We start from the raw sequence: 24444 nt of genomic DNA, 5'->3' as shown, positions 1-24444 counted from the left end.
AACTTTCCTCGTAACCTCTTCAAAAAATTCAATATGATTTGTCAAACATGACCTTCCATGCACAAATCCATGTTGACTGTTCCTAATCAGACCCTGTCTATCCAGATAATTATATATACCGTCTCTAAGAATACTTTCCATTAATTTACCCACCACTGACGTCAAACTGACAGGCCTATAATTGCCTATAAGGTTTACTCTTAGAACCCTTTTTAAACAATGGAACCACATGAGCAATACGCCAATCCTCTGGCACCATCCCCGTTTCTAATGACATTTGAAATATTTCTGTCAGAGCCCCTGCTATTTCTACACTAACCTCAGCACCCAGAGATTTATCCACTTTTATATTCCTTAAAAGCACCAGTACTTCCTCCTCTTTAATTGTCTTAGTTTCCATAACTTCCCTACTTGTTTCTCTTACCTTACACAATTCAATATCCTTCTCCTTAGTGAATACCGAAGAAAAGAAATTGTTCAAAATCTCCCCCATCTCTTTCCGCTCCACACATAGCTGTCCACTCTGATTCTCTAAGGGACCAATTTTATCCCTCACTATCCTTTTGCTATTAATATAACTGTAGAAACCCTTTGGATTTATTTTCACCTTACTTGCCAAAGCAACCTCGTATTCTTTTAGCTTTTCTAATTTCTTTCTTAAGATTCTTCTTACACTCTTTATATTCCTCAAGCACCTCATTTACTCCATGCTGCCTATATTTATTGTAGATATCTCTCTTTTTCCAAACCAGGTTTCCAACATCCCTTGGAAACCATGGCTCTCTCAAACTTTTAACCTTTCCTTTCAACCTAACAGGAACATAAAGATTCTGTACCCTCAAAATTTCACCTTTAAATGACCGCCATTTCTCTATTACATCCTTCCCATAAAACAAATTGTCCCAATCCACTCCTTCTAAATCCTTTCACATCTCCTCAAAGTTAGCCTTTCTACAATCAAAAATCTCAACCCTGGGTCCAGTCCTATCCTTCTCCATAATTATATTGAAACTAATGGCATTGTGATCACTGGACCCGAAGTGCTCCCCAACACATACCTCCATCACCTGACCTATTTCATTCCCTAACAGAAGATCCAACACTGCCCCTTCTCTAGTTGGTACCTCTATGTATTGCTGCAAAACAAATCCTGCACACATCTTACAAACTCCAAATCATCCATCCCTTTTACAGTATGGGCTTTCCAGTCTATGTGTGGAAAATTAAAATCTCCCACAATCACAACCTTGTGCTTACTACAAATATCTGCTATCTCCTTGCAAATTTGCTCCTCCAATTCTCGCTCCCCATTAGGTGGTCTATAATACACCCCTATAAGTGTTACTACACCTTTCCCATTCCTCAAATCCACCCAAATACCTCCCTAGACAAGCCCTCTAATCTATCCTGCCAGAGCACCGCTGTAATATTTTCTCTTGACAAGCAATGCAACACCTCCCCCTCTTGTCCCTCCGATTCTATCGCACCTGAAGCAACGAAATACAGGAATATTTAGTTGCCAATCACATCCCTCCAGCAACCATGTTTCACTAATAGCTACAACATCATATTTCCAGGTATCAATCCATGCTCTAAGCTCATCCACCTTTCTTACAATGCTCCTAGCATTAAAATAAATGCATTTAAGAAATTCTCCACCTCTTCCTCTCTGTTTATCTCTAACAGTACAAAGAACTTTACTGTCTTCTTTTTCTTCCTTCTCCCATACATCTGTTCCTACACTCTGGTTCCCCTCCCCTCTCATATCTAGTTTAAATCCACTGGAGCCTCTCTAGCAAACCTACCTGCAAGAATATTTGTCCCCCTCCAGTTCAGATGTAAACCGTCACACCGGACGGTACAATGCCAGAAACTATCGATTCTTGAAAGATCATTGTTAATGCCTCCGCAATCTCTCCAGTTACTTCCTTCAGAACTGAAGGTGAATTCCATCAGTCCAGGAGATTTATCCAACCTCAGGCCATTAAGCACCCTGAGCACCTTCTCAGTTGTAATTTTCACTGCACACACTTCACTTCCCTGACACTCTTGAATGTCTGGTACACTGCAGATGTCTTCCACTGTGAAGACTGATGCAAAATACGCATTCAGTTCCTCTGCCATCTCTGCTTCCCTCATTACAATACTTCCAGCATCATTTTCTATTGGTCCTATATCTACCCTCAACTCTCTTTTACCCTTTATATACTTTAAAAGCTTTTAGTATTTTCTTTGATATTAGTCGCCAGCTTCCTTTCATAATTCATCTTTTCCTTCCTAATGGCCTTCTTAGTTTCCTTTTTTAAGTTTTGAAAAGCTTCCCAATCTTCTGTCTTCCCACTAGCTTTGGCTTCACTGTATGCCCTCTCTTTTGCTTTTACTTGGGTTTTAATTCACTTGTCAGCCATGGTAGTGTCCTTCTTCCATTCAAAAATTTCTTCTTATTTGGAATATATCTATCTTGTACATCCCTCATTTTTTGCAGAAACTCCAGCTGTTGCTGTTCTGCTGTCCTTCCTGCCAGTGTCCTTTTCAAGTCATCTTTGGCCAGTTCCCCTCTCATACCATTGTAATTTAGTTTCTCCTTCTCAAATTTCAAAATGAAGTCGATCATATTGTGATCACTGGTCCCCAAGGGTTCCTTAACCCTAAGCTCTCTTATCACCTTCGGATCATTGCACAACACCAAACCAGCAAAGACGATCCCCTAGTGGGCTCAACAACAAGCAACAATTGCCTTTCTGGCACACCTTTTTTATCTCTTGCTGTAATTTGTAATTCACATGCTGGCTGTTGTTTGGAGGCCTGTATACAACTGCCATAGAGTCCTTTTACCCTTTCCATTTCTTAATTCAACCCATAGAGATTCCACACCATCCAGTCCTATGTCATCCCTTTCAAATGATTTAATATTATTTCTTATACACAGGGCCACACCACCACCTCTGCCTACTAACCTATCTTTCTGATACAATAATATCCTTGGACGTTCAGCTCCCAATGGCAGCCATCCTTTAGCCAAGTTTCAGAGATGGCCACGACGTTGTACTTGCCAATCTGTAGCTGAATTTCAAGATTGTCCATTTTATTTCTAATGCTGCGTGCATTCAAATATAACACTTTCAGTCCAGTATTTGTTGTTTTCTGTTTTAACTGTACTATGCCTCTATTGCCCTGTAACTCATCCTACTGGCTGTGACTATGCCTCATCTCATGCCTGTCCTTTCTATCATCTCTGTTGCACGCTATCTTTGATTTATTTCCGTTTTCCCCTTCCTCAGCCCTATCACTCCGGTTCCCATCCCCCTGCCAAATTAGTTTAAACCCTCTGTAACAGCTCTATTAAACCTACCTGCTAAGATATTGGACCCCTTTGAGTTCAGGTGTAACCTGTCCTTTTTGTACAGGTTGTACCTCCCCAGAAGAGGCCCTAGTGATCCAGGAACCCAAAGCCCTGACCCCTAGTCTTTCAGCCACACATTTATATGCCTGATCATGCTATTCTGGTGCTCGTTAGCATGTAGCACAGGCAGCAATCCTGAGATTACTACCCTGGAGGTCCTGTTTTTCAGCTTCCAACCCAACTCCCTGAATTCTCTCTTCAGGACCTCCTCCCTTTTTCTACCTGTGTCATTGGTACCAACATCTACCAAGACTGCTGGCTGTTCACTCTCTCCCTTCAGAATACTCTGCACCTGATCTGAGACATCCCATACCCTGGCACCTGGGAGGCAACACACCATGCAGGTATCTCTATCAGGCTGTCCGTTCCCCTCACTATGGAATCCCCTATGACTACCGCATTCCTCATCTTCTTCTCTCCCTTCTCTCCCCTCTGTCAGGGCACCACCCCCCAACAGCATCAAAAATGAGGTAATGATTACTAAGGGGGATGGCCACAGGTGTGCTCTCTACTATCTGAGCTGTTCCCATCTCTTCCCTGACCGTCACCCACTTCTCTAACTCCTGAAGCCTCAGGTGACTAACTCCTTGTAGCTCCTATCTACCTCCTGCTCACTTTCCCTAATAAGCTGTAGGTCATCAAGTCACAGCTCTGGATCCCTACCTAACATGGTATCTCAGTAGCTGCATCTCAATGCACCTGGCACAGATGTGGCCATCTGGGAGGCTGGAAGAATCCCAGGATTCCCACATCTGACACCCAGAGCAAAGTACAAACCCTACAGACATGTTCTCTATTCCTCAAAAAAATGCAGTTTGTTATACACATTAACAACTAACATGAGAGGGCACAGTTTTAAGGTGCTTGGAAGTAGGTACAGAGGGGATGTGAAGGGTAAGTTTTTTTTAAGCAGTGAGTTGTGAGTGTGTGGAATGGGCTGCTGGCGACTGTGGTGGAGGCAGATACAACAGGGTCTTTTAAGAGGCTCCTGGATAGGTATGTGGAACTTAGGAAAATAGAGGGCTATGGGTAATCCTATGTAATTTCAAAAGTAAATAGTAAGTACTTGTTCAGCACAGCATTGTGGGCTGAAGGACCTGTATTGTGCTGTAGGTTTTCTGTGTTTCTAACTGACAAGTAAATGCAGAGGCAACATTTGTAAGTTTGCAGATGACACAAAAAAAGTGTGGTTGAGTGACAAGAATAGTGTCAGGCTACAAAATGTTATTAATCAGTTGGTAAAACAGGCACTGCAACGGCACATAGACTTTAATTCGGACAAGTGTCATGTAATTGCTTTTGTTTGGGGGGAGATTGTCTACTAAGTGCAGGATATATATACCATGAATGGAAGGGATCCTGCTGTTAATTTCATCGATCCCTAAAGGTTACAGCACACGTAGATAAGGTGGTTTACGGGATGCTTGCCTTCATGAGCCAGGACATAGGGAGGACTTGATAAAACTGTCTAAAACTTTGGTTGGACCACAGCTGGAACATTGTGTGCAGATCTAATTGCCACACGACAGAAAGGATATGATCATACTGGAGTGGAGGCAGCAGAAATTTACCAGGATGTTGTCTGGTATGGAGAGTTATAAGAAAATAAATAAGTTGGGTTTAGTTTTTTTTTTAAGAGCACAGGAGGTTGAGGGGACACCTGAAAGATACACAAAATTGTATAGGATAGGTAGCAGGAAACATTTTCTTCATGGCATAGATGTTGATGTGTAATGGGCATAGGTTTAAGCTGAGGAGTTAGGAGGTTTGGAGCGGATCTGAGAAATAATTTTTTCACCCCGAGGGTGGGTACAATCCTGTACACACTGCCTGGTGGTGGTAACAGGTTCTCCCTCTCCCTCAACATTTCAGAGTCTGCACAGCAGGGCAAAGTAAGCTAAAGACCAAGTACTGGTTAATGGGATCAATTTTGCTCTGTGCAAACAAAGAAATGAAATGTTGAAAATCTGAAAAATGAATGTTATAAATTTAACAAATCTCAATACAGTTGGATCTATATAATTTGACAAAATAGTAAGCACACAATTCAGTTTGATCTGCAGAGTTGCTGTTCATGCAATCAGTCAGCCTCAGGGTCGACAAATCAGATTATGTTTAATACCATGGATAGCATCTCAGTTGGGTGATCACAAACGTTGCTACCAGTCTTGAGCATGATACCCAGACTGACAGTGCACAGAATAAGTACAGTGCTTTCAATATAGTGTAGGGAAGTCCATAGTCATTTTGCTGGAAGGAATACAGGCGTAGACTATTTTCTAAATGGGGAGAAAATTCAAAAATCAGAGGTGCAAAGGGACTTGGGAGTCGTTGTGCAAGATTCTCTAAAGGTTAACTTGCGGGTTGAGTTAGTGGTAGTGGAAATGCAATGTTAGCATTAATTTTGAGGGGACTAGAATATAAGAGCAAAGATGTGATGCTGAGGCTTTATAAGCAATTAGTCAGACCATACGGAGTATTGTGAACAGTTTTACGCCATCCAAGAAAAGATGTGCTGGCATTGGAGAGGGTCCAGAGGAGGATCACAAGAATGATTCCAGGATTGAAAGGGTTACCATATGAAGAGTGTTTGATGGCTCTGGGACTGTGCTCATTGGGGTTTAGAAGAATGGGGGGTGGGGGGAATCTCACTGAAACCTCTCAAATATTGAAAGGTCTAGATAAAGTGGATGTGGAGATGATGTTGAGGGACATCCACTTAAAAAAGAGATGAGAAGGAATTAGCCAGAGGGTTGTGAATCTGTGGAATTCATTGCTGTGGAGGCCAAGTCACTGGGTATATTTAAAATGGAGATTGATAGGTTCTTGGTTGGTCGGGGCATTAAAGGTTACAGGGAGAAGGCAGGAGAAAAGGGTGAGAGAGATAATAAATCAGCCATGTTGGAATGGCGAAGCAGACTCGATGGGCCTTATCGCCTAATTCTGTTTCTATATCTTCTGGTCTTTATGGAATAGTGAGTGAATGCTGCACTGTCAGAGGAGAATCAGAATCAGAATCAGACTTTAATCGCCAATTACCTATGCACATACAAGGAATTTACTTCCGGCAGATGTTGTCTCTCTACTCATAACAATAATAATGATAAATATAAATGAAAATATAGATTATACATACAGGTAGTGCAATCCAAGTAATAGTTGGCCGACAGTTAACCGGCAGTTAACTGTTCAGCAAAGTGACCGCAGTAGGGAAAAAACTTCTCCAGTGCCTATTAGTCTTAGTCTGGAGGGATCTGAAGCGCCTACCAGACGGAAGCAGATCAAACAGTCCGTGCGCAGGATGGGAGGAGTCCTTTATGATGTTCCCCGCCCTCTTCTTCAACCTGGAAGAGTACAGGTCCACAATAGAGGGCAGGGAGGCTCCAATGATGCGCTCGGCAGTCCTCACTGTGCGCTGTAGTCTGGTTCTATCCTGCTTGGTGGCGGCTCCAAACCACACAATGATGGAGGTGCACAGGACAGACTCAATGACTGCAGTGTAGAACTGCAGCAGCAATTCCTGAGGCAGACCGTATTTCCACAAGAGCCGCAGGAAATACATCCGCTGCTGGGCTTTCTTCAGGATGGAGCTGATGTTCTGCTCCCACTTCAGATCCTGAGAGATGGTGGTTCCCAGGAACCTGAAGTTCTCCACGGTGGACACAGGGCTGCTGAGAACTGTGAGGGGAGACATAGCGGGGGGATGTCTCCTGAAATCCACTATCATCTCCTTTGTCTTGAGCGTGTTCAGCTCCAGATTGTTTCGACTGCACCAGAGCGCCAGTTGGTCCACCTGCTGTCTATATGCAGACTCATCACTATTCTGGATGAGTCCGATGACGGTAGTGTCGTCTGCAAACTTCAAAAGCTTCACATAGGGGTTGGAGGAGGTGCAGTCATTGGTGTAGAGGGAGAACAGCAGTGGAGAGAAGACACAACCCTGGGGGGCGCCGGTGTTGGTGATTCGAATATCCGAGGTGACCTGTCCCATCCTTACCTGCTGACTTCTGTTGGTCAGGAAGCTGTAAGTCCAATCGCAGAGGTCAGGTGGCACAGCAAGGTGAGACAATTTGGAGCAGAGGGTATGAGGGACGATGGTGTTAAACGCCGAACTGAAATCCACAAACAGCATCCGAGCATAGGTCCCAGGACGATCCAGATGTTGCAGGATATAGTGCAGTCCCAGGTTGACTGCATCGTCTACTGACCTATTTGCCCGGTAGGCAAACTGCAGGGGATCCAGCAGGCTGCTGGTGAGGGTCTTCAGGTGGTTCAACACCAAGCGTTCAAAGGATTTCATGACTACAGATGTCAGTGCGACAGGTCTGTAGTCGTTCAGTCCTGTGATGGTGGGTTTCTTGGGGACCGGGATGATGGTAGAGCGCTTGAAGCAAGTCGGAACCTCACTCAGCTCCAGAGATCTGTTAAAGAGCTGAGTGAAGATGGGAGCCAGCTGATCAGCACAGGCTCGTAGACAGGAGGGGGAGACCCCATCTGGGTTTGGAGATTTTCGGGTCTTAAGTCGCTGGAACAGTCGACATACTTCTCCTTCGCTGATTCTAAGCTGTGATCCAGGGGGGCTGGGCAGAGATGGTGGGGAGGTGATTGCAGTGATTGGGGGATGAGTGCCAGTGAGTGACGGTCGAGGGAAGGCAGGAAGAGAGACCGAAGAGTGGGGAGGGACAGGTGTAAGATGGACCCTCTCAAATCTACAGTAAAAGGTATTAAGGTCGTCAGCCAAAGCTTTGTTAACCTCAGCAGGGGGGGGCAGGGCGTCTCCTGTAGCCAGTGACCTCCTGCAGGCCTCTCCACACCGACAATGAGTCGTTAGCTGAGAAATTATTCCTCAACTTTTCGTAGAACCGCTTGGCCACTCTGATTTCTCTGGTCAGTGCATTTCTGGCCAGCCTGTACAGGGCCCTATTCCCACTCCTGTGGGCGTCCTCCTTAGCTTGGCGAAGATGTCTGAGTTTGGGGGTAAACCATGGCTTATTGTTGGCGAAGGTCCGGAAAGTTTTTGTGGGTACACGTGCATCCTCACAAAAACTGATGTAGGATGTCACAGTATCTGTCAGTTCATGTATATTGGTGGCTGCAGCTTCAAAGACACCCCAGTCAGTGGTGTCAAAACAGTCCTGAAGTTGCTGTTTTGCCTCACTGGTCCATTTCTTCACTGTCCTCACCACAGGCTTAGCAGATTTAAGTCTCTGCCTATAGGCTGGGATGAGGTAGATCAGACAGTGGTCAGAGAGTCCTAAGGCTGCACGGGGAATAGAACGGTAAGCATTATTTAGGATAGTATAACAGTGGTCCAGAGTGTTACTGTCCCTGATGGGGCAGTTAACATGTTGTCTGTATTTCGGGAGTTCGTAATTCAGTTTAGCTCTGTTAAAATCTCCTAGGATGATCAACAGCGAATCTGTGTGTTCCCGTTCTAAACGCATAATATGATCAGCCAGCCGCCGAACGGCCTTGCTCACGTTGGCCTGAGGTGGAACATAAACACCGACAAGGATAAATGAGGAAAACTCTCGCGGAGAATAGAAAGGCTTACAGTTCAGAACGAGAAACTCCAGGTTCGGGTCGCAGTGTCTGTGAAGAACCTTAACGTCAGTACACCAGCCTTCATGGATGTAAAAGCAGATGCCACCACCCCTTGATTTCCCCGATAACTCCGTGACGCGGTCCGCTCACAGCAGCTGGTAGCCGGGGACGTGCAGACCTCCATCCGGAACAGAATCACCGAGCCACGTTTCAGTGAAACAAAGAGCCGCAGAATTCGCAAAGTCTCTGCTGGTTCTGGTCAGAAGAAGCAGCTCGTCCATCTTATTAGGAAGAGAGCGAACGTTGGCGAGGTGTATCGCTGGGAGCGCGGAGCAGAACCCCGCAGTCTCAGTTTAACAAGCACACCTGCTCTCTTCCCTCATTTACGACTCTTCCATAATCCATACAGAACCGCTGCTCCGCCGACCAAGATCTCAGAAAAACTATTCGGGTCAGAGTGGAAAGTTGGAAGGTAGTTGTTAATGATCTGCCTGGTGTTCAGGAGCTCATCCCTGCTGAATATGACTGGATCTGCTTGAACAAAAACAATAAAAAGACACAAAAACACACAAAAAGCCAGAGAGCTCGGCACAGAGGCCGCCATCTGCGGCGCCATTTTGAAAAATATATATTACAATATACAATACTCTATATTACAAGGAGTTCCCCCCCCCCCCCACGACTCTCCGCAAGTTTAGCGTAAAAGGTTTGAGAGGAAAGCAGATGAGTTCCTAAGCAACACCATAGTGAAGTTAGTGGATCTACTGCCTCACATCTCCAGTGACCCAGGTTCAATTCTTACCGCCAGTGCTGTCTGTGTGGAGCCTGCACATCCTCCCTGCGACTGTGAAGGTTTCCCTCCACATCCCAAGGATATAAAGGCAGGTAGATTAATTAGCCACTGTGAATTGTCCCTTGTGTGAAAGTGAGTGGTTGAATCTAATGGGAGTAGATGGGAATGCTGGGTAAATGAAATGGCATTCATGTGGGATTAGTATAAATGGCAGATGTTTGACGTCACGTGGACTTGATAGGCTGAACAGTTTATTTTAGTACCGTATGACTAAGATTTCTTCTTTGAATTTTACCAAATCAAACCAGTTACTCATTTATCTAACTACAGTTTGTTGGACTGCGAAAAATGTAATTTGCTGAGATGAACTTCAAGGATACGGAGTCCTGATGCTGTACGGTCCGGGTGCAGATCCCACTGTGTGCCTGCCAGAAGCGAACAGTGTGATCGTAACCAGCAGTGGCCAGGATGACAGGGTCGCTGCCCACAGTGCCTGGACTTGTGTTCATGGTGTCACCCTGCGTAGGTAACTCACACCTGTAATAAGAAATGAAATTAGCATGGCCATCTAGGCTGCTACCATCACAGTCTTTAAAGAAATGATAAAGATTTGTCACATGCTCATCAAAACACACAGTGAAATGCATTGTTTGCATCAACGGCCAACACAGTCTGAGAATTGTGCTGGGGGCTGCCCACAGGCATCACTATGCTTCTGGCAACAAATTGGCATCACTAATTTTAACCATATGTATTTGGAATGTAAAGCACTTGTGCTAATTGCTACGTTACTGAGCCACCCGCTAACATTGCCAGCTTTAGCCAGTGTGGTAGCACAATGGCAAAATACTGGACCACAAACTCAAAACTCTTAGGTCTCCATCACTGAAAGTGATTAAACTGAATTTACTACCAAATGGATACATACAGCTACTGAATGCTGGGAAAATGCCAATGTGATCATGTAACCATAGCAACCGAACAGCCTGTAACTCTGCAGACAGCTCAGTCTCTCTCTCCCTCCTTCCTTTTCCTCAATCCATTTCTCTGCCTCCCTCAACCTCCTCCACCCCCACTCACCTCTCCCCCTCCCTCCAGCACCCACACACTTTATCTCCATCCCCTACACTGAACCCTCTCTCAACCCTTCCTCTGTCACCCCTCACCCACTCCTTTACTCATGTCTTTTTTCTCTTCCCTGCTCTATTCATCCCAACGGCCCCTCTCCACTTTCCTTGCAACATCCTCCCTCCCTGTCCCCAACTGCCAACTTACCATGTTCCTTCCTCAAATCTTACTTTCCCCCTCCCTGCCCACCACCTCCAAACCTCCCTAACCCCAACACCCCTCTCCGAATCCCTTCCTGCCTCTCCTTCCCACGCCAATCTCAACTCAATGACTCCCCTTTCCCACACACATCCTTATCACCCGCTCCCTTAAACCCCTCCCTCCCCACCCTGATTTCCCCTCCCCACCATGCCATCACCCGTCACTACTCACAGTCCCTCCCCACCTCTCTCACACTCACATCTCCCCACCCCCCCCAACACACTCATGTAATATACAAGATATAGGAGCAGAATTAGGCCATTCAGCCTATCATTTCTGCTCCACCATTTGCTCCTGGCTGATTTATTATCCCTCAACCCCATTCTCCTGACTTCTTTTACCAATCTGAAGTAGCGAGAGAGACACTGCTGCAAAATGGAACCCATTTGGGAAGAACAAGTCTTGTCAGGAGTGAGTTTTATTTGAGCCAATAAAAAGGGAGGTGTAAGTGGAGGCCAGTGCTAGAGGAGGCGGCGTTGGCAAGAATCAGCTTGGGCAAGCACAGGCAGAGGTTCCAAGTATGTTTTAATAAATTTTCTTTTCTCTTTCTTTGTCTGTTATTGCATGGCGATGAGAATCGGTCCAGAGTCAGTGATATGTTCTTTGTTTTATGTGAGATGTGGAAACACTGAGAGACCTCCAGTCTCCCTGATAACTACATCCACATGAAGTGAATCGAGCTGCAGCTCCTGAAAGACTGTATTAAGGAACTGAAGCTACAGCTCGATGACCTTTGGGAAAATGACATGGTAGCGACAGGGAGGTAGCCACTCCAAATTGCAGGAGGCAGGGATCAGGAGAGGGGAAGGGAATAGGCAGCCTGTGCAGAGTACCACTGTGACCATTCTGATCCCGCTCAATAATAAGGCAACAACTTTAGATACTGTTTGGGGGGTGGGGGGGTGCAACCTATCAGGGAGAAGCTGCAGCAAGTAAATCTCTGGCACTGAGAATGGCTCTGTGGTTCAGAAAGGAAGGTGGAGAAGAGGAGTACAGCAGTGATAGGGGATTCCACAGTTAAATAAGCAAACAGGAAATTCAGTGGAGAAGAAAGAGACATCCAAATGGTATTTTACCTCCCAGATCCAGGGTCTGGGATGTCTCTGTTCAGGTCCAGAGAATTCTAAAGAGAGAGGGTGAACAGCTGGAAGTCGTGGTATATATTGGTACCAACTAAGTATGTTGGAAAAGGGAGGAAGTCTGAAAAGAGAAAATAGAGAGTTAGGTAGAAAGCTGAAAAGCAAGTATTATGACCTCGGCCCCCTCCTTTGTGAGAATCGCAAGAGCCCTAGTCAAGGGGGGGTCAACTGACCCAAGAGGGGGAGAGACGTGCTGAATAGACACAGGAAATGGGAGAGAGAGAGGGAGACGTGCGGAAGACCACGTTCTCCCGAGAAGCAGAATAAAGGTGACATTGACTGTTTCTCATGGAGACCACGTGAAAAGCCCTCGGGCAAAGTGGGCTGGTTGAGAGAGAGATCGCATCACCTGCAACCTGATTGACACCTGCGATCCCGTGAAGAAGTATAAAGGAGGGTCTGAGGGGGGGACAACCCTCAGACGCACCAAGGAGACACCAAGGAAGCACAATACCGATTCCCGTGGGAGCGGGAAGGCATTTTGAAGGAAGCCACGTGCGTCAGATTCCGATTTTTGAATCTGTGGCTGGAACCATCGGAAGACCGCTTTTAACTAACAACGGGGAAGCCTGCTCCCCTGATTCCAAGGATTTGCTCTGTAAAGACAACGGGCAAGTGTTTATCCTTTCTCAACCATCTCTCTCTCTCCACAACGTGAAACCCCAGCGGTTCCCAAAAGGGAAAAGCCTGCAGACTTCTGAGTGACTCTTTATATTTCAATTGGACTCAGTATTATCCCCTAGACAACTATAGAGCTTATTTCTGATTGATTATTATTACACCGGCGTTTTAGATTGAGTTTTGACGATGTATATGATCTGAATGTTTTGTATTAACCATACGTTTGTGCCCCTTTTTGAATAAAACGTTTGAAAATAGTAGCATCCGACTCAGCTGATCCCGCTATCTTTGCTGGTAAGTTACCTGGTTACGAGGTTACGTAACAAGTGGGGTTCTCGTCCCGGATTTGAAACCAAAGGGGAGGGTCAGTGAATTGGGCTGTAAGTCCAAACTTAAATCTGGTTACGCAGGTAGCCAGACAGGAAACCAGCAAAGATGGATGTGGATGAATTTACGAGAAACCTGACGGTAGAGGCGCTAGGGAAGGCTACAAAATCAGACTTGGTAAATTTGGCGCAGGCGTTAGACCTCACAGCGGTGAAGCCAGCAATGAAAAAGCAGGAAGTGCGAAAGGTCATAACACAAGATACTTAGGCAATAAACTTTAGATTGCTGCCTATGCCACACACTACACGGGACAAGAATAGGCAGATGAATATGCGGTTGAGAAACTGATGCAGAGTTTCAGATTTCTGGATCATTGGGATCTCTTCTAGGAAAGGTATCATCTGTACAAAAACTATGGGTTACACCTGAAACCCAAAAGGAACCAATATCCTCATAGGCAGGCTTGCTGGAGCTGTTGGGGAGGGTTTAAACTAATGTGGCAGGGAGCGATAGGGATGACGATGGGGCAGTTGGTATACAAGTGGATGCAGTGCACAGTGAAACTGTGAGGAAGGACAGGCAGATGATAGGCATGAGTTGAAGTGTAATATGGGGACAAAAATCAAAAAGGGGGATAAATACAGGACTGAAGATGTTGTATTTGAATGCATGCAGGTTGGCAAAGAGGGTGGAGTGGCTCTGTTGGTAAAAACATTAATCCAATCCTTACAAAGAAGCAACATAGGATCAGATTATATAAAATCCTTGTGGGTAGAGTTAAGAAACTGCAAGGATAAAAAGACCCTTTTGGAAGTTATACACAGGCCTCTGAACAGTAGCCAAGATGTGGGATACAAATTACAGAAAAATATAATAATGGCAATGTTACAATAATCACAGAGCCTTTTACAGGTAGATTGGGAAAATCAGGTTGGTGCTGGATCAGAAGATAGGGAATTTGTAGAATGCCCATGAGATGGCTTTTTAGAGCAGTTTCTGGTTGAGCCTGGCAGTGAAAAAGGCGGTGATCCTAACATGACAGAAATCACCCTGCTGTTTAAGAGGGAGAAACTAAAATCAAAAGTATCAGTATTACAGTGGAGTAAAGGGAATTAGAGGCACAAGAGAAGAGTTGGCCAAAGCTGATTGGAAGGGGACACTAGCAGGGATGATGGCAGAACAGCAGTGGCTGGAGTTTCTGGGGGAAATTTAGAAGGTTCAGGATAAATACGTCCTAGAGATAGAAGAAGTATTCTGAAGGGAGGATATGGCAAGGAATTCAAAGACAGCATAAAAGCACAAGAGAGGGCATATAGTATAGTAAAGAGGGGTTTGGCAAGCTTTTAAAAACCAACGTAAGGCAACTTTAAAAAAAAACCATAAGGAGAGAAAAGATGAAATATGACAGTAAGCGACTCAATAATATAAACGAGTATACCAAAATTTTGTTCAGAAGTAATGAATATGAGAGAGGGGAGGGTGGCCATCTATAATTTTGCTGATGATACATCCATTATTGGCAGAATCTCAAGTGGAGATGAGAGGGTGTACAGGAGCGAGATATACCACCTAGTTGAGTGGTGTTGCAGCTACAACCTTGCACTCAATGCCAGTACAATCAAAGACCTGATTCCCAACTTCATAAAAAGTAGGACAAGGGAACACGACCCAATCTTCTTTGAGGGATCAGAAGTGGAGAGAGTGAGCAATTTCAAGTTCATGATTGTCAAGATCTCTAAGGATCTAACTGCTCTCAACATATCCATGCAGAAACATATTTTTTATAAAGAAGGCAAGATAGTGGATATATTTCATTAAACATTTGAGGAGATTTGGTTTGTCATCTAAAATACTTGAAAACTTCTACAGAAGAGCATTCTGACAGGCTGCATCACTGTCTGATATGGACAGGGAAGGGAGGGTGTGTACTGAACAAGATCGAAAGAAGCTACGGAAAGATATAAAATTAGTCAGCTCCGTCACAGGTACTAGCCTCCGTAGTATCCAAAACACCTTCAAGGCACAGTGCCTCAGAAAGGCGGTGTTCATTATTAACACCAGGTTAATGCCCCAGGTCATGCCTCTTCTCAGTGTATGAAACCATCAGCACCCTGAAGAATGTACACCCGGAGGCTGCTTTCATTGCCGCTGGAGAATTTATTTGAGCGTCGCTGACTAAAGTGTCTCTGAAGTTTTGTCAACACATCCAGGTGAGCACATAGGGAGACAGCATACATGACCACTGCTACTCTCCCTTCCGCAATGCTTACAGAGCACTCCTCTGCCCGCCACTTGGGAAGTCTGATCATTCCTCCATCCTTCTTTCAGGCAAAAGCTGAAACAAAAGGTGGCCATATTTAAAATTGTCTACTGTTGATCTGACCAATCAGTCTCCATGACACAGAACTGCTTTAATGACATCATTTGGAATGACTTTGGTAATGAGGATGACTCCGAGTTCATGGAAGGGGTCACAAACTTCATCCAGAAGTGTACCGAGAACGTTGCCCCCCCCCCCCAAAATCGGTCAGAGTCTATCCAAACCAGAAATCCTGGAACAACAGTTCCATGAGCGCTGCACTCACCACATGAGACTGAGCTTTTGCCACCGGTAACCACCAAGAACTCAAGAAATGCAGCTACGATCTACACAAAGTAATCAAGGCAGCAAAACGACAATACAGGGACAAGATCCAGACACAACTCTCCACCAACAACACACACAGCTTATGGGAAGGTCTGCACACCATTGCAGACTTCAAAGCTAAACGTAGTGGTGCTGCCAACATCACTGCCTCTCTCCCAGATGAGCTAGATCTTTTTTACAGTTGGTTTGATGTCGACAACACTGAGCTCCCGAGGAGAGCTGCTGATGCGACTTGTACCTTGGTCATCTCGGAGGCTGAAGCATGCAGGTGTTTCCAATGGGACCAGGCGGGTACTCAGAGAGCGCACAGCACAACTGGCTGGCTGGTGTGTTTGCAAACATGTTTAATCTCTCCCTCTCCCAGTGTAGAGTGTCCTCCTCCTTCAAAGCATCTATCGTTGACCCTGTACCTAAAAAGAACAAGGTAACCTGTCTTAACGACTGGCATCCTGTCACACTCACCTCAATAATAAGCAGATGTTTTGATAGGCTGGTCAAGGACTACATCTGCAGTATGCTACCACCCACATTGGACTCCCTACAATTTGCCTACCGACACAACCAATTGAGAGATGATGCAATAGCCAGAGCTCTACACACTTGGAGAGGAGAGATGTTTATGTGAGAAAGCTGTTCTTGGACTACAGTTCAACATTCAACACCATAATTTCCTCCAGGCTTGACGAAGCTCAGAGACCTTGGCCTTCACCCTGTCTTGTGCAGCCGGATCCTGGACTTCCTGTCAGATTTCAGGCAGGTGGTAAGAGTGGGCTCCCTCACCTCTGCCCCTCAACACAGGAGTCCCCAGGACTGTGTCCTAAGCCCCCTCTTTTACTCTCTGTACACCCATGACTGTGTCACCACCCAGAGCTCCAATCTGCTAATTAAATTTGCAGATGAAACTACATTGATTGGCCTTACTTCAAATAATAATGAAGTGGCCTACAGAGAAGTCATCACTCTGGCACAGTAATGTCAAGAAAACAACCTCTTCCTCAATGTCACAAAAACAAAGGAGTTTGTTGTGGACTACAGGAGGAACAGAGACAGGCTCGTCTCTATTGACATCAATGGATCTGGGGTTGAGAGGATGATCAGCTTCAAGTTCCTTGGCATACACATCACCAAGGATCTCACGTGGTCTGTACATACTGGCTGTGTGGTAAAAAAAAAAGCACATCAGTGCCTCCTTCACCTCAAATGTTGAAGAAGTTTGTGATGAATGCCCAAATCCTAAGGGCTTTCTCCAGGGACAAAACTGAGAGCATCCTGACTGGCTGCATCACTGCCTGGTATGGGAACTGTACTTCCCTCAATCGCAGGACTCTGCAGAGTGGTGCAGACATCCTAGTGATCTGTGGAAGTGAACTTCCCATTGTTCAGGACATTTACAGTGACAGGTGCGTAAAAAGAGCCCGTAGGATCATTGGGGACCCATGTCACCCCAACCACAAAGTGTTCCAGCTGCTACCATCCGAGAAACATTACCGCAGCATAAAAGCCAGGACCAACAGGCTCTGGAACAGCTTCTTCCACCAGATCATCAGACTGATCAATTCCCACTGACACAATTGTATTTCTAAGCTATATTGACTGTTCTGTTGTATATCTTACTGTACATATTATTTATTACAAATTACAATTTGCACATTCAGAAAGAGACGTAATATAAAGATTTTTACTCCTCATGTATGTGAAGGATGCAAGAAATAAAGTCAATTCAAATTCATTTCAAGAGGGCTAGAAGAGCAAAGCTGTGATGCTGAGGCTTTACAAGGCATTGTTTAGACCGCATTTAAGAGTTTTGGGCCTTTTATCTAAGAAAATATGTACTATTGGTTCCAGGAATGAAAAGGTTAATGCATGATGAGCATTTGACAACTCTGGGCCTGTACTCACTGGAGTTTTGAAGAATAAGATCATGAGACATAGGAGCAGAATTAGGCCATTTGGCCCATTGAGTCTGCTTCACCATTTCATCATGGCTGATCCAATTTCCCACTCAACCCGAATCTCCTGCCTTCTCCCCATATCCCTTTATGGCCTGACCAATCAAGAATCTATCAACCTACGCCTTAAATATACACAAAGACTTGGCCTCCACAGGTACCTGTGGCAACGAATTCCAGATTCACCACTCTGTGGCTGAAGAAATTCCTCATCTCCATTCTAAATGGACACCCCTCTCTTCTGATGTTGTATGTAAGGGGGAATATTTAAAGGCCTGGATCTAGTAGAAATAGAGAGGATGTTTTCAATAGTGGGTGAGTCTAGGACCAGAGTGCACAGTCACAGAATAGAGGGATGTCCATTTAGAACAGAGAGGGGAGGCATTTCTTTAACTAGAGGGTAGTGAATCTGTGGAATTCATTGCCATAGATGACTATGAACGCCAAGTCACTGCATACAATTTAAAGTGAAGGTTGATAGGTTCTTGATTACTCAGAGTGTCAAAGGTTACAGGGTGAAGGCAGGAGAACGGGATTGAGAGCCGTGATGGAATGCTGGAGCAGACATGATTGGCTGAATGGCCTAATTCTGCTCCTATGTATTATGTCTAATCAATAACCCATTAACCTCAGCTTTAAATATACTAATGACATGGTATCCACGGTCTGTGACAATGAAATCCACAGAATCGTCACACTTGGTGAAAGAAATTCCCCTTCATCTCTACTCGAAAGGAAAGTCTTTCTATTTTGAGGCAGCGACGTCTGGTTTCCACAATAGGAAACATCCTCTCCTTGTCCACACACTCTTAGCCTTTCAGTAATCAACATATTTCAATGAGAACACCCCTCATTTTTTGAAACTGCAGTGAGTACAGGCCCAGAGCATTATACGTTCCATAATTAACATTACATAATGAAACATAATTTCATTACAGTATCATTGTCGAGAATCTCCTTAGACTCTCCAATGCTAGCAGATCCTTTTTCATATAAGAGGGCCAAAATTGCTCACAATCCTCCAAGTGTGGCCTGACCATTCCTCTTTCCTCTCTACCTATTTAATCCTACATTCATTTAATTCCCGCTCCTTCCACACTCTCTTCCCTTCACCCTACCTCACTTACCTTTCCCCTCATTTCCCCACTCCCCATTCTCCCTCTCCTGCTCCTCATTCCTCCTATTCCCAACCCTTCCCCCTTCTCCAACTTCTTCCCCTTCCCTCAACTTCCTTCACTATTTTCTCAAAACTCCCCTCTCCCGACTTCCTTCCCTTCCCTTCCCCCTCCCCAACTTGCTTCACCATTCTCTCGTGACTCCCCTTCCCCAGCGTCCTTGACCATTCTCACAACCATTCCCCTTCCCCAACCCTCCGCACTACTACCACCCCTCTCCTCCACCCCACCACCCCAAGTCTCTCACCTATTCCCCGGTACGGATTCACCCACCAGCAAATCCTGGTCCGTGCTACTAAACCATCCGGTCTGCCACCACAACTGGGAACTATCGGCCGGACCGAGCCGAGCAGTGAACTCCGTTCTCCTCTGTACCCCAGCTCCCTCCGGTTTCCTCCGTCCTCAGCCACACGGGATGGTAGATGATACACCGCCTCTCTGCCCTGGGTCTCATTCAACGAATGGCGTAGTTGGGACCTTGTGGGAAATGTATGCAAATCTAATCGGGGTGAGGCAACTATCAGTAATAGCATGAACTGTTTAAATAACATTATTATTCATCGTCAGGATGTTCCCAATGATCTAGAACGGGATGCTTCCCCGGATATCTCTGACACCACCACACTCCCTCCCTTTCTGCTTCAGTCGCCCACTCCCCCACCCCTCCCCCTCCCGTATCCACTACTTTTTTGGTGAGTTTTTCCGTTCATGTTTACATATCAGACCGTGATGCAACCAGTCAGGATTCTCTCCACTGTGCATCGAGAGAAGTTTTAGAGGACACGTCGAATCTGCGCAAACGACAAAGATAATGCCAAGGAATTTAAAGTTACTGACCCTTTCCACCGCCAATCCCCCGATGAAGACTAGCTCGTACACCTCTAGTTTTCAGCTCAGTGTTCTAGATAATCTAAACAAGCAGAACGGGGAAGTTGGTGGCAGGTGCAGTACAACAGACAGGGTGAGTTTCATTTCAATGTTAGAAGAACCAGAAAGGCAGAATGTCAGTGTCCTGTTCCTGCTCCAACTCTCCAAGCTTCTGAGAGTGCCTATGTCCCCGACGCATTCTGGTTACAGTTTTTACTGGAGCATGGCAGTAAAACTATGCAAGCATTCATCATCGGTAGTTTCAATGTTGTTAAATGGCAATAGAAGCTAGCAGGGTGGCTTAGTGGGTGAGGGGGACCCAGTTTCAGGATGCACAGCTATCTTCCCGAGTGCTGTAGGAAGTTACAGAAGACACGGGTAGAAGATTGTGTTTCTTTAATTAATACAACTTCATAGTAAACGTCTTGATGACCCCCCCCCCCCCGTTGGTTTGTCATTCATGTACATCAGAGCTGTTTTATGTGACTGAACTTCACCCAGCAACACAAAATTACATTGCCCAACCGAAGATGTGAATAGGTATCTCCAACGGCACAAACTCTGCCAGCTCTGTAAGAATGAATATCTGTAGTAAAGACAAATAACACAACAATTGCTATTTAATTTCAAAGAAAACTCTATTTACAATCACAGGAGCCAAAGTATAGTAGTGGATAGCTGGTGTTTTTCTTCCCCCAGGGTGGAAATGTCTAACACTAGAGGACATACAGTTGTCAGAAGGGGCAAGTTCAAAGGAGATGTGCGGGGCAAGATTTCACACAGGGAGTGGCAGTGCCTGAAATACACTTCAAGTGTGATGGTAGAGCAAATAGGACAGAAATGCTTAAGAGGCTCTTCAGCAGTGGAAGGATTTGGACATCATGTAGTCAGGTGTTTTTTTTAAAATTAGTTCAGCAAATCATTGGCGTACTGTTCTATGTTGGGAAGATGTTGGAGTCCATTTTTAAGGATGAGGTTTCGAGGTACTTGGAGGCACATGATAAAAATAGACCAGACAGAAAGTCAAAGAACGAGTTGGCATAGACCGGTGAGCAGTTTCCGAAAAGGGTAATCTTGCCTGACAAATCTGTTGGAATTCTTTGAGGAAATAACAGACAGGATAGATAAAGGAGAATCGGTTGCATTTTCAGAAGGCCTTTGACAAGGTGCCACACATGAGGCTGCTTAACAGGTTAAGAGCCCATGGTATTATGGGAAAGATACTATCATTGACAAAAGAATAGCTGACTGGCAGCAGGCAAGGAGTGGATATAAAACAGGCCAATTCTGACTGGCGGCCAATGACTAATGGTGCTCCACTGGGGTTGGTATTGGGACCACTTATTTTCACATCATATGTCAATGTTTTGGCTTTGAAGGGGGGAGGGGAAGGGGAGTGAGTGAGGGTAGGTAGAGGGGGAGAGAGGGAGGGAGGTAGAGATGGAGGGAAAGGGAGCAGGCTATGGAGTGGGGGAGGGGAGAGAGGGAATGGGGAGGGGGTGATGGAGTGTGGGAGGGAGGGGGAGAGAGGGAAGGGGAGAGAATGGGGAGGGAGAGGGGTGGAAGGGGAGATGGAGGGGAGGGGGAGCAGAAGGGGAGTGAGGTGGAGGGGAGGAGAGGGAGAATGGAGAGAGATGGGTGGGAGGGGGAGATGGAGGGGAAGGGAGTGAGGGGGAGGGGAGGGATTGGGGAGAGAGTAATGGAGTGGGGAGGGAGAAGAGATGAAGTGGAGTATGGGGAGGGAGGGTGGGGAGAGAGGGGTAAGACAGGGAAGGGTAGAGAAAGGGGAAGAGGGGCAGAGGAGAGAGGGATGGAGTGGAGGAGGGAGGACGAAGAGAAGGGGGAAGAGGGTGTAACTTTAAATTTGCCAGACCAATAACCACACCACAACAGTTCATTACTTTATCCTTTCACCAGTTTATTTGTTCGAACTCAGCTGGCGAGAAACTCGGAGCCAAGCATCAAAGAGACAGAATACCTCTCTCTCTCTGGCGGCTCGTAATGAGCTTCTGTCTAACACCCAGAAATGTTACAATTTATAGAAAAGCAAGACAAAAAGCAATCAGTTCAACAGATATTCCCGCCGAGTCAGTTAGAGCAAAACTTAATACTTAGATAAGAGAGTTCACTAAATCAAAGTTTTAATTACGGGTGGATGTACTGTCCAATCATTATCAGTTATTCCCTTTGCTAGGCCCTGACTTAATTACAGACAGTTGTTCATTCCTGTATCTGTGAGAGTGTCCTCCCTATTGCTAAACAACAAGAGCACTTAGCTCAATACATGTGAAACCATAGGTCAGGATGTGTGCGAGCAATAAGCAGACCCCAACTGTCAGAGCATAACAGTCAGGAGACACCAGCAAGGTCGTTAGTCTCAAACCTGCCTCAGGTGGGATTACTCACAGTACAAAACAGACTTTTGTACGCAATTTGTAACCTGTTTGTTACAAGAGTCCAAGAATCATTTCTTACGTCCCCAATATCCTTAAAACTTCATCAAGAGTGAGGGGAACAGTGTGGAGGGAGGAGGGATGGAGTGGAGGACGGGAGAGGGAGTGAGGAGAGAGGGGAAGGGAAAGAGGGGAGAGAGGCATGGAGTGGGGAAGGGATGGATGGAGTGGAGGACAGGGGAAAGGAGGCGAGAGAGGGACAAGATGGAGGGGAGGGGGAGAGCAAGGGGAAGGGGAGAGGGATGGAGTGGGGGAGGGAGGAGGGATTGAGTGGAGGACGGGGAAGGGAGGGGAGTGGGAGAGAAGGGGAAGAGGGGAGGGGAGTGAGGGGGAGAGCGTGGGGATGAGGGGGTAGTGGGGAGGGGAGTGAGGGCAGGAAGGGGAAGGCAGGGGAGGGGAATGAGGGTGGGGAGGGGGATGGAGAGGGAGAAGGAAGGGGGAGGTGATTGGAGTGATGCGGAGCGCGGAGGGGTGAGGTGTGTTGGGTATGGGGCGTGAGGGGAGGGGAGGTGAGAGGAGGAGGGGGGAGAGAGATGGACAGGGAGAGAGGGGAGGGAGAGGGGATGGGGAGGGATGGTACGTTCCTCGTATGTTGACCCTTGATAATTCTCATTATGCTCCTCTGGACCCTCTCCACTGCCAGCTCATCATTTCTTAGATAAAGGGCCTAAAACTGCTTACAATACTCCAAGTGTAGTCTCATCAATGCCTTATAAAACCTCAGCATAGCATCCTTGCTTTAAAACAAAAGGACCTAGTGCTTTCCAAGCATATAAGACGAACAAACTCATCTTGGGCGTTCAGCCGGGTACAGATATCAATCCTAACAGACATTTTGATGACATACTCTGCCATCTTCATCAAGGATGAGGCCTGCCACGTCTAGCCTAGTGGTATTTATACCCCCATAGTCCATCCCTCCCGATTGGTTAGATCTCATCCACTTAAGTTTCTGCTCTCTCACTTTGTTTACAATCGCATTTAACAAAGACGAAGGTCTCGCTCTAAGTAAGAAGTGGAATTCGATTGTGAACAAGATGGGGGAGCAGAAACCTGCTTGGATGAGGTCTAACCAATCAGGAGGGACGGACTACAGGGGTTTAAATACCACCAGATAAGCCATGCCCTGGCATCATCCCTGATGAAGATGGCAGAGTTTGTCATCAAAATGTTGGTTATAATTGACACCTGTAACCAGCCGGAAGCCCGAGAAGACTTTATCCTTGCTTTTATAGTCTAGTCCTCTTGAAATGACCATTGCATTTACCTTCTTTACCACCAGCTCAACCCGCAAGACAACCTTTAGGCAATCCTGCACAAGGATTCCAAAGTCCCTTTGCACCTCGATAATAGTCTATGCCCTTATGCCTTTGACCAAAGTGCATGAACATACACTTCCCTGCACTGTAATCCACCTGCCACCTCTTTGCCCATTCTCCTCATCTGTCTCAGTTCCTCTGCAGACTCCCTGCTTCCTCAACACTACCTACCCCTCCACCTATCTTCGTTTTGTCCACAAACTTGGCCACAAAACCATCAATTCCATCATCCAAATCATTGACATATAATTTGAAGAAGCAGTCCCAAGACCAACCCCAGTGGTTTCAAATTCCTGGGTCTCTGAAAATCTATCCTGGGCCCAACATTTTGATGCAATAACAAAGAAGGCACCCAAGTTTCCTCAAACTCCTAATGAGGTATAGACACTGTTGTGCCTAAAGCTCATTAGGAGTTTGAGGAAACTTGGTATATTACCAAAGACACTCACAAATTTCTACAGACGTACTCTGGAGAGCACTCAAACTCATTGCATCACTGACTGGTATGGAGGGGGCCACTGCACAGAATAAAAAAAAAGCTGCAGACAGTTGTAAACTCAGCAAGCCCCATCATGCCTACCCAAAGTCACCTTCAAAAGGCAATACCTCAAAAAGGCAGCATCCACCATTAAGGACCCCAACACCCAAGACATGCTCTGATTCTCATTGCTCTGATCAAGTAGGAGGTAAAGGAGCCTGAAGGTACACACTCAACTTTTCAGGATCAACCTCTTGCCCTCTGCCATCAGATTTCTGAACGGACAATGAACCCATGAATACTACCTCACTATTTTCTCTCTCTTTTTGCACTACTTATTTAATTTTGCATATGCATCTTATTGGAATTTATGGTTTTATTACTATGTATTGCAATGTAC

At 45.7% G+C, this 24444-nt stretch overlaps 1 protein-coding gene across 5 annotated transcripts in view; it reads right to left on the bottom strand.

The window, feature by feature from the left end:
* Nucleotides 1-19789, bottom strand: part of mlst8 (MTOR associated protein, LST8 homolog (S. cerevisiae)) — a 61695-nt gene extending 41906 nt beyond the window's left edge. The window contains exons 1-2 of one of the 5 annotated variants that reach the window (XM_073061049.1): nucleotides 19765-19789; nucleotides 10121-10277 (exon numbers count right to left, since the gene is read on the bottom strand). In XM_073061049.1, coding sequence (XP_072917150.1) covers nucleotides 10121-10249 — 129 coding nt within the window. In that variant the 5' untranslated portion in view covers nucleotides 10250-10277; nucleotides 19765-19789. Of the gene's footprint in view, nucleotides 1-10120; nucleotides 10278-16041; nucleotides 16177-18688; nucleotides 18821-19174; nucleotides 19343-19764 lie in introns of those variants that run through there. The other 4 variants (XM_073061047.1, XM_073061046.1, XM_073061045.1 and 1 more) reach the window with 4 other exon arrangements.
* Nucleotides 19790-24444: the final 4655 nt, after the last annotated feature.

The sequence above is a fragment of the Hemitrygon akajei genome, chromosome 11 (genome assembly GCF_048418815.1).
Source record: "Hemitrygon akajei chromosome 11, sHemAka1.3, whole genome shotgun sequence".
Taxonomy (NCBI): domain Eukaryota; kingdom Metazoa; phylum Chordata; class Chondrichthyes; order Myliobatiformes; family Dasyatidae; genus Hemitrygon; species Hemitrygon akajei.
This window is presented reverse-complemented; position numbering and strand designations above follow the sequence as displayed.